At 38.8% G+C, this 18,340-nt stretch overlaps 1 protein-coding gene across 1 annotated transcript in view; it reads left to right on the top strand.

The window, feature by feature from the left end:
- Positions 1–7,433: 7,433 nt before the first annotated feature.
- Positions 7,434–18,340, top strand: part of LOC122798421 (lymphocyte antigen 6B-like) — a gene marked incomplete in the record, with an annotated part of 880,405 nt that continues 869,498 nt past the window's right edge. The window contains 1 exon segment of the mRNA XM_044067341.1: positions 7,434–7,722. Within this exon segment, the coding sequence (XP_043923276.1) occupies positions 7,566–7,722 (157 nt within the window).

Raw genomic sequence — 18,340 nt, 5'->3', positions numbered from 1 at the left:
GTTAATATGCATCTGCTATAATACATAACAATAACACATGCCCCAAAACAGTTAATGTAGCAACATATGTTAATAGTAAACCATAACCAATGAATAACAGTAATAAATAAATGAAAATAAGGGGTGGGAATAGAGAGAAGATCAGTCCATTAGTAACACTGATGCTTTCTTCCTTGACAACACTACTATCTACTCTACGCGTCTGTATTTTCTTTACATTTACAGTGAGTACAAGTTTCCTGTAGATGATATAGCATGTACATACCTCTCAAGCTACATGCATGGGACACTACGGACCAAACGGTAACAACTGTGGGTACACACCTACACAGAACACTTGAACATCAGGTGGACCTACATAATTACCATGGTCAGATCTAACCAGCAAGAGGTTGACCTCCGGTGTGGAACACCGGTTGCCCATGTTAGTGATGACCAGGTCCAATATGTTGTCACCTCTGGTGGGAGTGTTAACCAGTTGAACCAGGGCATTTGAGTTTATAAATTCTAGGAAATGTTGGGCAAGGGAGTTAGTTCTTGAGCAGTTCTCCCAGTTAATGTTTGGGTAATTGAAATCACCCAATATTAGGGTGTTTGGTAGGACCTTTATGTTTCCCAGTGTTTCCAGAAATGCGGAATGGGGGTCCTGGGACATGGCTGGTGATCTGTAGCAAGCTACAATTTAAATTGCAGTTTTGCCCATTGTTAGTTGCACTTGGATGATCTCTGAAGCATCGTGCTGTCCCACTAACCTGGAAGTGTGGGTATCCTTGATGAATATGGATATGCCCCCGCATTTTTGTATGTCAGTTTGGGTTCTGTGGCCAAAATGTATGGTATGAGTTGTAGCCTGGTAGTGCTGGGGTACTCTCTGGATCCTTAAACCAGGTTTCTGTTACTGCACATATATCGATTTTCTCCATACTGGGGAGTGCCTGAAGTGCGTGCATTTTGAAGTTTAGACTTCTGGCATTGAGTAGTATTACCTTCAGTTTTTTTGTTACTTGAGTTATTTATGGTGGTAGTTTTGTCTTTTGAACCTTGCCTAAAAAGGCACTATGGGGGTGGCAAGAGCTTTGGCCAGTTTTCGAAAGCCTAAGGGTGACAGGTGCAAGCCATCTCTAGTGAAGCAGTGTGGCTTGTCGAGCTTGTCATCCCAAGTGGACAGGCACTGGATCCCCTTTGAATGACACCAGAAATGTAGCCAATTGTTGAAATAGAGAATTTTTTCTTTATACTGTGGTATCATCCTTGGTGAGGGCAGGATGCTACTCGGGGTCATACCGGCCTGGGCTATGTGATCAGAGAGCTCCTCCATGTCTCTTTTCATGTAGTCCAGGGAGGTACAGCTCAGGTCATTCACACCAACATGGACAATGACAGAGTCATATTTGTACTTATTCTGGAGTGACGTGAGTGTTTGTATTATGTGGCGGATCCTGGCACCCGACAGGCAGCTAACAGTAACCTTCTCCTTATTCAGCCTAGTGAGTGTGACATCAGTGTGCCTGACTATAGAGTCACCTATTACTAGTATGTTGGGTATGTTATTTTGCCTTAAGGGCTGTGATTGCATGGCACACTGGTTTTGTGAAGTATGTGTTTCATGGTTTGTGTTGTGGGGGTGGAGGTTGCTTGGATATTTGCTTTGGAGTTCTCTGCTGGTTTTGCAGATTTTTATTTAGAGCCTCCGAGTATGTTTCATGTATTTATGTGTGCTTTTTGCCAGTGCTGGTTTAATGGGTCTATGTGAGACTGATGGTGTGATGCAAGTATTTCCCTTCTCCTCTTGACTGTCTGATCCAGTCTTGGGTTGAGAGAGCTTAGCCTCCAGTTTGGCTGTATAATTGCATCTCTCGCATGTATTAGTGTTTGGTGGTAGGATGAGAGGGTTGTCTGTGTACATCAGGCAGTTGTAACATTGCCACAAAATGCCCAGATTCACCAGTTGGACTGGAGAGTACACCTGAAACTGCCCTTTGGACATGCCTGGATAGGTACAGTGAACTGTTTTACTGGATAGCTGGTAAGGTCGAATAGAGAGCCTTGTCCTTCTGTACAGTACAGGAGGGTCTAGTGCTAGGGTTTATAAATGCTTGCTATAAGTTTTGAGCAAATGATGGGCTGAGAAATGAATGGCTTGAGTGCTTAATTTGAAATTTTGTCTAGTTCCAAGGGAAAAATTGTAGAGAAGAATTTGTGGAGCTGGGAATAGTTTTACCCTAGGTGCAAAACCGGGCAAATGCGGTATTTATAGCAGGGAAATAAAAGAGATAGAAATTAGCCCAAAGTGGCTAATAAACTACTAATTTCTGGGCTGAAACCACTCCTCCAGGGACAGATAGGCTGCTCAAAGCTCCCCTCTCTCACAGGTGAACAGAGAATCTTCCTTCTTTCAAAGTAAGGTATGGGCAAACACAGAGATTTGTAACACAACCCTGAATTCAGCACTAACCTGAAAACTGGAGTATACTAGCTTAGAAAGGCGGGAAACAAGTGTATATATATTTTTTTCGTTTTGCTTTTTTTTTCTTTTTTTTTTTTTAGAAAATAAAGCAGATACAATGAAAAAAAACACTTTAAATGCACAGAAAAGGATGCTTATTGTTATATATCGCAGATCAGAACTGTAGTCAATGCCCCTAGTAATAAAGTAGGAAGAAACACAAATACAGTAAAAGCAGATGAATAAAGTGCAATTTATATATATATATATATATATATATATATATATATATATATATATATATATAAACAATAGAAAATGAACAAATTAATTTAAACAAGTTACCCAATTAAACAGAAAAAAGCTCAAAACTGAGCCCTGTTACAGCAGTCTTCAATCGGACAAGTTCTAACTGTACACTCCTGCTACTAGGGTGCAGGGGAACCTTCTCCAAAAAAGATGGCCTGGATCAGTGCTCAAGTAATACAAACAAAGCTAGATTCAGCAAGCCTGAATCTGGTCTATGCTACAGCAACAAGGTGAACCAATTTCAGAAAGAAACAGTTCAAATAAGCAGGCCAATAAGCCAGTGACCAGAAATTCCCAGTTCAGAAGGGCAGAATCAAGCCTCTCCTCCCACAAGAGTGGAGAACACAAACCCTCTTAATGTAGAATAACTGGCCTGAAGCCCAAGTGCTTAAGCCAGAACTAATACACTTTTAGAATAGCAGACATCGGGCCTTCAATCAGCAATTCCCAGCATAGAAGGATATAAGCTACCTGTCCTGCCACAACAGTGCAGACCACAAACCTTCTAAATGTAAAACAGCCTGTATAAAGCCCAAGTGCTTAAACCAAAAGACTTAGAATAACAGTTACAATTTAATCAGGCTACTACCAAGCAGTAATAAATGCAGCAGAATAAATAAAACTGAGTACTTTTAAGAAAAGCAAAATAAAGTAGGAGGAAACACAAATACAGTAAAAGCAGATGATTAAAGTGCAAATTTTTTTTTTTTTTTTTTTTTTTTAGTGCAAGGAGAGAGGAAGGAAGAACCTAAGTGGGTTGGCTTTCTCAAATCTTCTCTCTGTATTAAGTAGAGTGAACACTAGACTCAGAATATGATCTCACTGTACTCAGTTAAGTGAGCAAATGAGATGGACCCAGGAGGAGTGTTCTAATACAGACTTACAGGAGGGGCGGGCAATTCCAGAGCCACCAACACTAATACCAACACAAGAACAAGGATGGTGGGTGGGGAACTAACTGCAGAGAGACACATAGCACACTGTTCAATGAAACATACAATTAGGAAACAGAAAAATGAAAACACAGTACTTTTAAAACTGCAAGTTTGTACTTAACAGAAGACTAAAATACACTACTGCACGTTTCACTTAACTTCAGCTTCTAATGCAGATGTTTGTAGTCAAGCAAGTATCTCAGAAGTTGAGCATAAAATGTTTTCTCCAACTTTGTGGCTAACACTTAAAGTACAGAGGAATCCCTCTAGGCTATTAAATATCAGATAACAAAGAAGTGATAAGACCACCAACCCCTCTTATAGCAGAGAGACACACAACACACTGTTCAATGAAACACACAATTAGGAAACAGGAAAATGAAAACACAGTACTTTTAAAGTTGCAAGTGTATACAGTACAGACACTAAACAGCAGTCATGCCTTGGTTAGCAGGCATGGGAATAGAACCCAATAGCAGTGACTGTGACTGCAGCAACTTTTAACAAACACTCCAGGCATATAGCCATATGAGGATTGCACATATTATTTCTGACTGCACTTTACTGAGTTTTCACATTCTTGCTAATGATTTTAAAAGTCTGGGAAATCAAAACACACAATTCTCTACTCATAATATGGGCTACCTCACCCATTTACCTGTAGTTCCTGTGGAGAGAGAATTTGTGAGCATTACATGACTGCTGCTGTAATATTTAGTGCTACCTATCACTGGATTAGAATCCTGGTCTGTGTGTGGCAAAATTTACTATATACAGAACATTTAACAAAGTGAGCTAATGAGTCACTGCTGATTATTGATTGACTGATACCTGCCTGGAGCTTACCTGGAAACAAACTATGACCTGGCAGTACTACTACGGTGTTATACTAGACTGCAGTGACAGCACAACACACATGCAAGACAAAGAAATAGCACAGATAGTAGGTACACAATATATCATTGTAACAATGCTAGAGTACACACTTTATTGTTAGTTGGTTAAAATATCTGTGAAGGCAACATACAATATCAGATTGTGGAGTGGGCTACCTCTCATATACCTTGCTTACCTGATGTTTGTGGATGACAGGGCATTATGTGAACATTATTGGCCTAGAGGCAGCCTTGAGTGGTACTATATCAGTTAAACAATAGAATTGACAGCCATTAGATTTGCATTCTACAGCTATTACAGTATTATACTTGACAGCAGCACCTTACCTTACAACCTGAATGCATACAGCTCTACTGCAATGGTTACAACAAGACAATCCTAATGTACACCATTTTCCTTGGTGTTATTGATATGGATTCAGGTCCTATTACAGAACAGTTGTCATTATTTACTTCTTTAAAAACAGCTTTATTTCCACAATTATTGCACTACAGACTTTAGTGTATATACTTTAATGCAGTTCCTGGTATTGTTTCATGTTTTTATTGTACAGCAGTTGACATTATTCATTTCTTTCACTACAGCTCTAATTCCACAATCATTGCACTACACACTTTATTGTACATACTTTAATGCAGTTCCTTGTATTGTTTCATGTTTTTATTGCACAACAGTTGGCATTATTCATTTCTTTCAAAACAGCGCAAATTCCACAATTATTGTACTACATACTTTATTGAATATACTTTAATGCAGTTCTGAGTATTCTTTTGTGTTTTTATTGTGCAACAGTTGGCATTATTCATTGCTTGCAATACAGCTCTAATTCCACATTTATTGCACTACAGATTTTATTGAATATACTGTCATACAGTTAATGTGTTACCCTTTCTTTCTTATTTCACTGCAGTTAGCATAATACATCTGTACTCACCACACTCATGGCACAACCTGGCCAGGTGCCCATTGTGTGACTTGACATTGTAAGCCCTCTCCTCTGCAGCTGTTGAGGGAGAAGCACACAATTATGCATATCAGTTTTGCAGACATTCTGATTAGATATTGTTGAAACAGAGGTAAAATTACTTACATACTTGCGGGGCATTCCCTGCCTGAGCTTCTTGGACCCAGGTGTCCAAGAGATCCCTTTTCTCCATTTCAGGTCATCATATTAGTGATGACACTGTTCTTCCATGCAGGGGATACCAGTAACACTGGTGAGTTCTTCTACCAGCCTGTCGCAGACCTCTGCCTTTCACTCTGAGCCCTGGAAACCTCCCTGCAGCAGCCGGTCTTCATGTTTTTTTACTAGGAGTCCAACCATGACCCTGGACTCCAGAATGCCCCAACACTGTGCCTAAAAGTGTGCACATTCACCATCAACCATAGTACCCTTCAGTGACAGAACTCCAATGGATTCTTCTGTATTCCTGCCTATTGGGCTTAATATAGGTTGTTTTCCCACCCTTACCCTTCATTGGACAACATTCAAAAAAGTGCTGCATCACTTAGTACCACTTAAAGCAGCGCAGCTGAGTTCAGATGTGTGAAAACAGGCAGAACCGGAGTCTTAGCAGAGCTTAGCAGTGTGCAAACCAGCCAAGCAATGTGAAGCAGGGCATAAATATTGGCAGCCATTATCATGTTTATGCAGTGCTTAGCACAGCTTAGCAGAGTACAGTGGAGCTATATTTTAAATTGGTCTGCAAAATGTGTATTTTAAAATTAAATATTTATTTTCCTTCCATGTATTCAAATCCTGGACCTACTACACATAGAGCCCTGACTCTACCCATTACATTACATGGATATTCAGACATCACGTGTACCTTTACAAATAACACTGAGATACCTATAAGCAGTGCAGAGCACTGCACCGTGCTGCACAACCATGCTCAGCTATGCTTAAACATACATTTAAATAAATAATTAAATACATCCAGTTTCAATTTTTAGATGTCTGGACATTGTCTGAGCACCACTTAGCATTGTTGCACTCCACACCACACAGTGCAAACATGCTTTTTTATTACAAAAATGTAAAAAAATTATACATGACACTGACAGTTCGGGGAGTCTCCTACCCATCTGACCCATCTGCAGACATGATTGCCACTACACCCCTCCCTACACCAATTCAATACCCATGTTCCTTGGCTGTCCCTCTGCAACACGCCATCATGAATATGCATGATGTGCTGCTGAGGGGCAACCATGTACACGGACACAGTAACAGTCTGTGTAGGCTCTACACTGTGCCTACACGGAATTTATTAAATCATGGGGTATGTCTTGCTTACAATAATACAACAGATTAATCAAATAACTTACACTCTGTAGTTCTGTTGTTTTCTTACACAGCTAACTTAAACAAAGGCAGATAGATATGTTTAAAATGTGCTGTAATGCACTATTATTGTCTGAAATCATTCTAGGCAAAGGTGTAGCGATGAGTTTGGAACTGTAAACAAAGTTTTGGAATGAATTCCACACCCCTCCCCCTAGTTGTAGCTCTCTCAAACAACATATTTAAGACTTTCAAGTTTCATTGTATAAAATAGTCTTAAATTGTGTAGACCCATGACATACATAGCATATCCCTGGCTACAACAATAAATTTAATCCAAGATATAATACAATTATCAATCTTCTCTTTGGTCAAGAAAAAATCCAACTTTAATTGACTTAGATTTTTTTCTTCTGCGATCCTCAACATTGTGAATCATTTCCTGAGCTTTAACTATTCTTACACAGTGTGCTTATTAATGCAGTTATTTGACATGTTTTGTGTAGTCCAGATATGACAATGATTTTAACGTGTGTAACAGTTATTTAAAAAGGATCATAAATTGAAACTGAAACTCATACAAAGGATCATAAATTGAAAATGAAATTCATCATTCTTGCTCTCATGTAAAACTCATATCCCTGAGGCAATGTAACAGTGCTAGAAAATCACCTGATAGCACTTGGAAGGCATGAACTTTAACTTAAATTTTGTTTCTCCTGAAACATATAAATACTCCCCATTTCTGCACTTTTTGGAACATCATTTTCACTTCAGCGTGCAAGAACAAATGAAGATGTCATCACTCTTGATCATCACACTTGCAGCAGTTTTATTTGTAGCACGGGGTAAGATATTTGTTGAAGTTTTTAAGTTGTTCTGATTTAATTTATAATTGAAAAATAGTTTTTAGCCATACAATTATTGTCTTTCTGTTACAGATAGCAACATGTTCTTAGGAAGGTCCAGACAGAAAAAAGATAGGTTAAAGGAAACACTTTAACATCAAATAGAATGTTTTAGCAAATTATTAACTAAAACTGAGGTGTAAAACATTAAACAGAATTAATAAATAAGACAGCACCCATTAATTAAGATGTACATCAGAACAAAAAAGGATACACAAATGCATTGGGATGAATATATTATATAACATGCACTTTAAATGAATTTTTGTTTCTGCTGAAACATATAAATATTCCCATTCCTGCACTTTTGGGGGTATCATTTTTACTTCAGTGTGCAAGAAGAACAAATGAAGATGTCATCACTCCTGAGCATATCACACTTGCTGCAGTTTTATTTTTAGCACAGGGTAAGATATTTATTGACATTTTTAAGTTGTTCCGATTTAATTTATAATTGAAAAATAGTTTTTAGCTATACAATTATTGTCTTTCTGTTACAGATAGCAACATGTTCTTAGAAAGGTCAAGACAGAAAGAAAGGTTAAAGGAAACACTTTGAAACATCAAATGGAATGTTTTAGTAAATTATTAACTAAAACTGAGGTGTAAAACATTAAATAGAATTATTAAATAAGACAACACCCATTAATTAAGACGTACATCAGAACTAAAAAGAATACAAAAATGCATTTGGGTAAAAATATTATAGTACATGCATGCATGCAAGCATGCATGGTAGAGCCTTTATATGATAGAATGCAGTTAATATTTTTAAATATTACAACAGTGTTTAGCAACTTTCATCTGTGCAGTCTGTGAAACAATAAATAAAATAAATGTTAAGCACAAGAGCAGGTTGATAGTAAATCTGTTGCAAAAGTAAGACAATTTACTTCTTTTTAAATATAAGGTACTTTATGTGCTCATAAGCACTGGAAGCTGTTGAAGACTGGGGGGACGGTGGGTGAGAGGGGCACTTAATGATCTAAAAAAGGGTAATTTTTATAACTATTTAGTAACACAACATATGTTCACTTCGAGGACATTTAAAGCTTAGCCAATTCTCTTCTGGTGTTTGAATTAACATTTTCTGATTGGTCTTACCTATCCCATGGCTGATAATTGTATATTAGCCCTAGTGAGAATAACTAGATAATTACCATAGATAATATGAGGGGACCCATGTAAGGGATGTAGCATTTAGGAACTGCCTCTATCCATTAGTGGCATGAGGAGGACTCCTGAAGTACATTTTCTATTACCCATCCTTAGATCCAAGTTGCATTTGGATATGGACGGGGATGAGCTTTGTTTTACTTGAATGGATAGTCTGTTCTGGAACAGTGGTAGCCTCTGTGATATATATCCATCTCTCCACAGCATTCAGTTTAGATACCTGGACTGAGTATTTCTGATGCTGTTTGACTTGCTGATGTTCATCTGTATTAGGTTGGAGGGTGCCTTGTATGCCAGACACATATCATCTCTATGCACTCTGTAGGATACTGAGTATAGTGATAAATCTTTGAGGTGGTCCATGCAACACCTATTGTTTATGACTTGTATCATTTTAGTAAAGTATCTCTGAAGGTATTCCAATTGTTGCATAGGGTTGGACAGATACATGCCCAAGTGGGCATTATACAAAATGATTGACTTAATGAGAACTTTGTAAAGGGGGACAACAACATCTTAGATCTAGTCGCAATCAATTTGTTTATAAGCTGTGCAATATAGAAAGGCTTTCTTATGACTCTGGGCACATGTTGGTCAAAAGTTAGGTCACTGTATGCTATAGTTCCCTGAAGGTAGGATGTGAAATTCAAGCTGGTCATATTGAAAAGAATGTTTCTATACAAATCTGCTTCTGCTTTTAAATACAAGCGTTAATAATCACCAAAAAGCTTTATTCAAAATGTTTCACTAAAATGGTGAAACATGTAGACAGAAAACTTAGAGGTTGTCGCAAAAGTTATTGCAGGTACTTGCTCACTTTTTATGAAGCCAGTCATTTAAAAGAAATGTCCAAATTAGCATTACTGTGCAGCTGTCAAGCTTCTAATAAAAGTTTATCATGATATTATTTAGTAAAAGTTGACTAGGATCACAAGTGCAAGACCTTCAGAAGACAGGTATAAATCAAGTCATCATAACAGATTTTCAAGAAGTCAAAGTTTAGATGACTAATCAAGGTTTTATGAATGACAGATCTAAAGGTCTAGGTTTAGTCACAGCCACAGACTCTGTGTCAGCAATCATTACTCACAAATTTAATGTAAAAAAAAAATCAGCTTGCTGTGGCAGAACTGAAATAAAGCGTGTTGTATAGCATTTATTTTAGTGAAAGTGTTTCAGCGTTTATATTTAAAAGGAACAAAACACTTTTTTTCTGAAAAGGTGACTAATGGCTTAAAAACTGCATTAGCATGCATATTAAACTGAATTCAGTTCAGCAGCTGTGTCTCTAAAATGAGGCAGCTTCATGTCAGAACAAATCAGAAGACTGTAATACGCATTTTAATAATGCCCCTTCAGCAGTAAATGTGCCCCTTTCATGTGTGTGTGTATAAGGGCTGTAACAATGCATGGTTTAATACATCATAAAATAGAAGGGTGGTTAGTGTAGCAATACTATTAGGTTTGAGTACAAAATAAAAACGTCTGTTTCGTAGTTCTCAAGAGAATTAGGAACAAATCCAGAAATAATCAGGGGCACTTTTAAAATATTAGTACTATTAACTTAAAACACTGACAGAATAACTGTGAATTAATATAACCTTTCTAAAGTAAAACAAGTCTATAATTCCAATTATTGCAATCAAAGTGTAACTCACCACCTTTTCTTCAAGATCTCTGATTTAATTAGGGATTAAGACAGACAGAGCAAAAATTTGAGTCAAATTCAAAATCATTGGCAGTTGAGACCCACTCTGCCTACATTCTTCATTTACATAGTGTTGGTTACTCATAGTCAGCATCTGTAACTTCCGTTCGCATGCCAGAAAACAACATAAGTGAAATAGCGAATGAGTTAAGCCTAATAGCTGTGAGTAACCAAAGTCTACCAATTTACGAAATTAAAGTAAAAGAAATGAAGTGCCCTTCCTGTGTTACAGAGCCACTATCTAGGGAAGACTTGGACAACTATACTTAACCAAGCCAAAAATGATACCCGTTAAGTTATTTAAGCAAATAATAAATTGCAATAATTAAATTTTTGCTGCTGTGCTTCAACTTAGAACTACACTATAATCATGATTGTCTAACAAAATAGATAAGACATGAACTTTCAACTGAAATGCTCACTGAACTAAATCAATATCAAGTGCCACCATACACTGAAATAATATGAAAACTGTTTTATTAAGCAGTAAGTAACTATTCATATGAATAGCTACTTATTGCTTAGTAAAACATTTTTTTTTCCTTTTTTTTCTTTTTTTTATTAAGCAATAAGTAACTATTCATTTGAATAGTTACTTATTGCTTAGTAAAACAGTTTTTGTATTATTTCAGTGTATGGTGGCACTTGATATTGGTTTAGTTCAATGAGCATTTCAGTTGTATAATCATGATTATACAATGACCCCCCATTAATATTCCATAACGTGCATGCTGATTGGTCAGCATGCACGTTGTAAATCAGCATTATAGTAATGGAAAAAGGTCCGGTCGCCCAGACTTTTTCCATTAGTATAACTCTTTTTTTACAGCAATGGAGAACGCAAGATCTCCGTTGATTTTACACACTGACTCGCTATGTTAAACGAGTTTAACATAGCAAGACAGCTTTAAAAAAAAGTAACTGAGATCTTCCTATCTCCGTTGCTTTTTTTAAAGGTGTTGCACTATGTTAAATGGGTTTAACATAGTGAGACAGCTTTAAAAAAAGCAATGGAGATTCCCCGTTGCTTTTTTTAAAGCTATCTCGCTATGTTAAACTCCTTTAACATAGCGAGACAGTTTGTAAAAAGCAACGGAGATCTTGCTTTCTTCATTGCTTTTGCCCACAGCTCTGATGTACTGCATAAGCATACGCATGCCCAGTACATCAGAACTGCTGCAGAATACCACACAGCTGTGGAAGGGCAGCAAGGAGGCATTATACAATGACACTATTTAAGAAAAGTATTTTTTTTTTCCTTAAATAATGTCATTGTATAATAGCAATAACCCACTTCTGGGTGTGGGTAATGCTGGATTTACCCACGGTTGTCTTTGTTTGGCCACTCTGGCTTTACCCTCGTAACCAAACCACACCAGCCGTGGGTAAATCCAGCATTACCCACACCCAGGCATGGGTTATTGCTATATTATACCATGATCCCCCCAAAACGTGCACGCTGATTGGCCAGCGTGCCCGTTGTAAATCGAGTTATACTAATGGAAAAAGGTCCGGTGCGCCCGGACTTTTTTCCATTAGTATAACTCGTTTTTTTTAAACACTGTCTCGCTATGTTAAATGGGTTTAACATAGCGAGACGCTTAAAATAAGCAACGGAGATCTCCGTTGCTTATTTTAAAGCTGTCTCGCATGTTAAACCCATTTAACATAGCGAGTGTTTAAAAGCAACGGAGAAAGCAAGATCTCCGTTTTTTTTAATCTCGCTATGTTAAATGAGTTTAACATAGCGAGACAGTTTTAAAATAAGCAACGGAGATGTCCGTTGTTTATTTTAAACTGTCTCACTATGTTAAACTCATTTAACATAGCGAGACACTAAAAAAGCGGAGATCTTGCTTTCTCCATTGCTTTTGCCCACAGCTCTGATGTACTGCGCAGGCGCCGCAGTACATCAGAACTGCCGCCGGATGCCAGACATCTGCGGAAGGGCAGTAAACAGGCATTATATTATGCCATTATTTAAGAAAAGTAATAGTTTCTTTTCTTAAATAATGTCATAATAGCAATAACCACGCCTGGGTGGTATTGCTATTTACGGTTGGCTTTGTTTAAACCACGCCAACCGTGGGTAAATTTAGCATTACCCACACCCAGGCGTGGGTTATTGCTATATTATCCCATGCTAAGTAAAACAACTGCACATCAAAGTGAAACTAAAGTAACAACCCCCATCAACCTATATTCAGATTGACTGCAAGCATCCCCGTTACGTCATCTTGCGCATTTGCCAGAATGCATTCTGCTACTGTTCTGAAAGTGACAATACAGTGAGTGCAGTGTGGTCTTTGGGGAATGGGGACAGCGAAGTGAGTTTTTTTTAAATTTGTTGCTGTGTATTTCATAGGCACCGGAATCATAGAGCGAGGGGGGAGGGAGCACCCCCCCCACACACACACACACTTTTACAGCTGCAATCTGCAAGACTTGTAGTAATCAGAAATATGTGCATGTCAACTTTGAAATGCCTACTTGCGATTTAAATCAAAGTACTCCAGATCGTATAAAACTATTTTCTGACAAGTCAACTGAATTAGGCCGTGAGATCTAGCAACTCTGCTCATTACGAAGATGTCAGCTATGCAGAAACATGCATATTTGCTTTCAGTGATTTCCTGGGCAGTCCTCGACGCAACCATTTTTTAAGCCAACCCAAATGCTCAGAGACATAGAACCATTAACCCACCACTACAATACGTCCCTCTGCAAATAAATAAATACATTACTTAATTAAATAATGTTTAAAGTTAGTTTTTTAACCCATCTGTGTTTTTTGATTACTCTTCCACATCTATGATGCTCATCATTGTGGAGATCAGGAATTCATACTAGAACCATGCTTTTTCACTATACTCAGTTTGTTTTAGTTCCCGATGCTGTTTGATAATTACAACTGTCTCTTAATCTTGCTCACCAAAACACATAATTGTTTAATTCCCAGGTTTTATCTATTATCCCTGATATTATAAATAGAGCTAAGCTTAGATCAGCCATCCATTTAACAACATTTACTTATTATGAAATCATCTCATCGTGGAAAATGGACTTTAAGAAGAGTTACTCAGTAGTTGATAGTCTACTATCATAAATGGATTAAATACCACCACTGTTGTTAGCAATTCAGGGCACCACAACTCTGAGGAACCTTGTTAGTTTTTAGCTGACAAAAACAACACATAATTATAATGCTATGATATAGTTTTAGCTTGCCTGGCAAATCACTCAGCAAATTATTAACAAACTCAAGAGGTAAGGCTCACTACAGAAAAAATGCTTACATGTATTAATCTTGCCTACTCAAAAAGATAAAAAAATTCAAATCTTCAACATGCCTGCAGTTTATGTGCACATGCTAATAACATAATCTGACATGACATATACTTCTGTGCACATGCTAATAACATAATCTGACATGACATATACTTCTGTGCACATGCTAATAGCATAATCTGACATGACATATACTTCTATTTTTGGTGAGCAATGTAGTTTGGTGGTAAGGTCATTGCCTCACAGCATCATTGGTAGACTTCAGCAAAACCTCTGGTCACTGTTTGTGGACAGTTTTGCATGTTGTCCCTATGTCTGCATGAATTTTCTTCATGTACTCCAGTTTCAAAACATATTGGTGCTGGCTGCTTACAATAAATTATAGTTACCCTTGTGCTTATGGCCTGGGACATTACTGAAAATATCAGAAAAGGACCAATTCACTTGACCCTAGTTATTAAGTTTATAAACTTAAATTAAAATAATTAACTCTATCTTATGATCTACAAAAGAACAAATACAACAGTAACAGAGAAAGCTGTAAACTTTAAAAACAATAAAAAACAGCAAATCAATTTGATGAAAAAATGGAAATCCATTTTAAGAGTGAAGATTTATTTATTTGTTATCTCCCACATTGCACAGACTTCTTTTAATAAAGGGTTTCCATAGGTTCATCATATATGCTAACTACTTTTATGTAATTTAAAAAAACAAGGCAGATAACATAACATAATGGGGGAAATTCAATAAAGCCTACACAGACTTTTTTCCATGTAAACATAGTGGCACAGTGCTTACACGGACGTAAGCAGATGTGCAATCCAGCAAACAGTGCTGAGGGGCGTGCATGAACGGGTGAACATGTAAGTGTCCGTAGCATGCAAATCACCAGATAAGCAGGAGAAATGCATACAAATAAGGGTGTTGGAGTGATCCAGCAAGCAGACAGGCAGTGCTGCAGATCCCATGTTGGTGTCCAAAGTGTACATGGAAAAATTCCATGTACATGAAATAAAAAAGAGAACAGGGGCTGTAAAAGCCCAATGTGAAGGATAGAAATAGCACAGCAGATACAGATATATGCAAAACTATGCACTGTGTGTTTGAAAACTAATGGAAAATAATGTAAAACAATTTTTTAAAATACCCGTATTACATTTGCATAGCTCCCAGCAATGTGCAAAAATGCAGTTATGGGAAAACAATTAAAAATTGTAAAAAGGAAAAAAAAATAATTATGTGCCAATAATGCATAATAAGACCTTGTATGGAGTATGTACAATGGTAGACTGCTGTGATTGCTAAGAAGGCAGGCCCTGGAACCATGTAGTTTCCAGATATTAAGCATGGATCCATATGCAAATGAGCTGGGTTTACTGAATAGCAAAAATGGGTATCTGTGGCCACAGATCCCATCCATATAGGTCCAGAACCATGTTGGTGTCTGTAGAAGAGGTAGTTACATCAAAAGGGGATGTGTCTGCATCTGTTTAAGCACATTGGAGCACAGCAGCACCCGTTTGTCTGGCACGCCACTTAGCTGAGCAGGAGAGTAAGTCTAGTACTGCTGAGCATTGTTTACCTTCAGGGTGCGTGTTTCATCATGTTTGAATGAGTTTGAGTGTGTTTACGTGGTGTGATGCTGTGCTCTTTGTGTCCATCCATGGGGATGTGTCCTCTAGTGCTCAGCATTGTTTATATCTGCGGCACGGGTTTACACACCACACAGCAGCGCTTAGCAAGAAAACACAAAAAAGACAATCATATATGAAGTACTGATAACTCCTGTACCACTTAAACTGGGCCATTAAAACTTAATGATGTACTTGTCAGGTGGAATGCATCATGGGTAGCCAGTCACACAGGCTGCACCTACAGCAGAGCACTATAAAAGTTGCATACACCCTACAATCTGATTTCACCCCATACTCTGCACTAGTGGAGTACAAATGTGGAATTTTTAACTAAAGCAATGCTAGGGCCTGCAGCAGCTCCACTACATCTGTATGTGCTAGATGCTGAGTTCATTGCTGATGCTGCTGCAGACAATAGGCCTAGACTGATGAGGAGAAGAGTGTTCAGGCCCAGGTTAACCTTCCAGGAGCTACATGAGCTGGAGATTGTAGAGAGCTAGAGGGTGGACAGGGACATACTAAAAGAACTCACCAAGCTCTGCCATCCTCAACTCAGACCTAGAGCCAACAGAGGGGAGCCCATCCCAGTGGAAACAAATGTGTAGCCCTTTGCATAATAGCTAAGGGTATTTTCCAAAGACCAACTTTGGACATGATGGGGTCTCACAGGCATCAACATCCAGGGTACTCCACCAGTTTCTGGATGCCATGCTGACACATGCCATTGAGCACATTTATTTACTGTGCACCCCTGAGGAGAGGGCTAGCAGTATGAAACTCTTCTATCATGTAACACACTACCCTGAGGTACTGAGTGCCATAGACTTCACTCATGTACACATCAAAGCACCGTCTGGTGAGGAGGGTAGAGTCTACGTCAACAGCAAGGGGTATCACTCCATCCATGTGCAATGTCCAGGGCATTGTCATGAATGTGTATGCTGGAAGCCCTATGGGCATTATCACGACTCCCATATCTGGCATGCATCACAGCTTTATCAGATGTGTGCTAGGGGGAACATTCCATATGGCCATCTACTGGGGGATGCTGACTACACACTGAAACAGTGGATGATGACACCCATCAGAAATGCACACAGACCCACAGAAGAATGCCACAGTGAGGCAAACACACAAATTAGGAACATCATAGAGCATGTGTTTGGGCTGCTCAGGTCACAGTTCCAGTGCCTGGTGGAGCACTGCAGCACTTTCTAGTCACATGTGCACAGATGTTCACAGTGTGTACCATGCTACACAATATGATCCTGCAGAAACAGCTGTGACAGGATCAGCAAAGGGAAGGGATACACAACTCCCCATCACTGCCCTGGTCACCACAGCCACACCCACAGGGGTTATCGGAGGTGGAACCCCATGAGGTGCTCCCTGTAGGCAGATGGCAGATGTAGGCATGCCCAGTATGCCCTGGCCTTGGCCAAGAGACAATGCATAGCACAAGCATTGACCACCTATAGCTCTAGGGGCTGACACCTCACTCCAACTCACATACATATATTAAAATTGATGCCAGGCACCCCACACAACCTGTACCTAACCATATATTGTCTGTGTACTGTATGCATCAGACAGTGTCAGCCCTGAAACAGGGGTCTCTCAACTGCGGCATTTGCAAGGTAAGTCACTCTCCTATACAATACATGTATGGGGTACTAGACTGTGGTAGCATATGTATGGACCTGCTGAATGAATGCAAGGAATAGAGTGGGCTACTGGGCAACTTGCAGAGATCTAACAGCCACTTGGGACAACAGGTACTATGTACAATACTGAGTGCCCCATAATATGTACTAGACCACATGGCTGGAAACCCCACTGCATTATGCAGGGGAAATGCCAAACAGTGGGGTCATAGGACAGATGCATGACTGTCAATGCCAGAGTCCAACATATCTGTGTTCCCATACAACCGCAGTAACTAAGTATGTTTGCAAGAATATATCAGCAGACAACACAAGTCCAGGGCTGTGACATACAACCTGGCCACATATTTTACCCACAAAATGCAGGGGTCAGTGTATGTCTGTATGCTGTTGATAGTATGAGGAATTAAAACTCTTTCTCTGGCAGCTGGAGTGGCTCACTGGGCTAAAGACATTAGCATGGATGATGGTGTTGATGGTTTGAAGCTGGCAGCATGCACACTTTTTGCATGTAAGTTATTCATATTGTAAGAGTCCCACAGACTGTCATAATGCCTCTATCTTTTACTGCAAGACAGCTGGACAAAGAAAGAGAAAATGGAGGAACAGAGGGCCAAACCTACAGAAAGACATTGTACATGTTCTGAGTAACCTAGAGGGTGGATAGTATAACAGGTTGCAACAGGTCAGATTATTTGCAGGATGTACAGACCATCACTGAAATGTCTCAGTAGTTACAACACTTCAGTGCCTGCATTTTACAGTATAGTACCAGAAAATCACAACTGTATGAGGAACAGAGCAGACATATGTGGCAATAGGCCAGACAGTCTGCAAAAACATGTACAAGGAGAGCTATGCAAACTGTCATCCCGTATGTGGTGTAACAGCATGAAACCCAGTCACATCAAACTCCTCAACCTCTTACAGCAACAAATCTGGCCAAAGCCATGCATAAAAGTAAGACAAAGTCCCAGAAATAGAGGCAAGTGTTAATTATTGCAATTACAAATGTAAAGACTTGATAGAATAACAGGTATTGCATTACCACGAATCTCCTGAAGTGTCTGCAGTCTGAATCTCAA

Source organism: Protopterus annectens, chromosome 3.part1 (assembly GCF_019279795.1).
Source record: "Protopterus annectens isolate FY-2018-M chromosome 3.part1, PAN1.0, whole genome shotgun sequence".
NCBI lineage: Eukaryota > Metazoa > Chordata > Ceratodontiformes > Protopteridae > Protopterus > Protopterus annectens.
The sequence above is the reverse complement of the archived record's forward strand: the minus strand, read 5'-3'. Positions and strand labels throughout refer to the sequence as shown.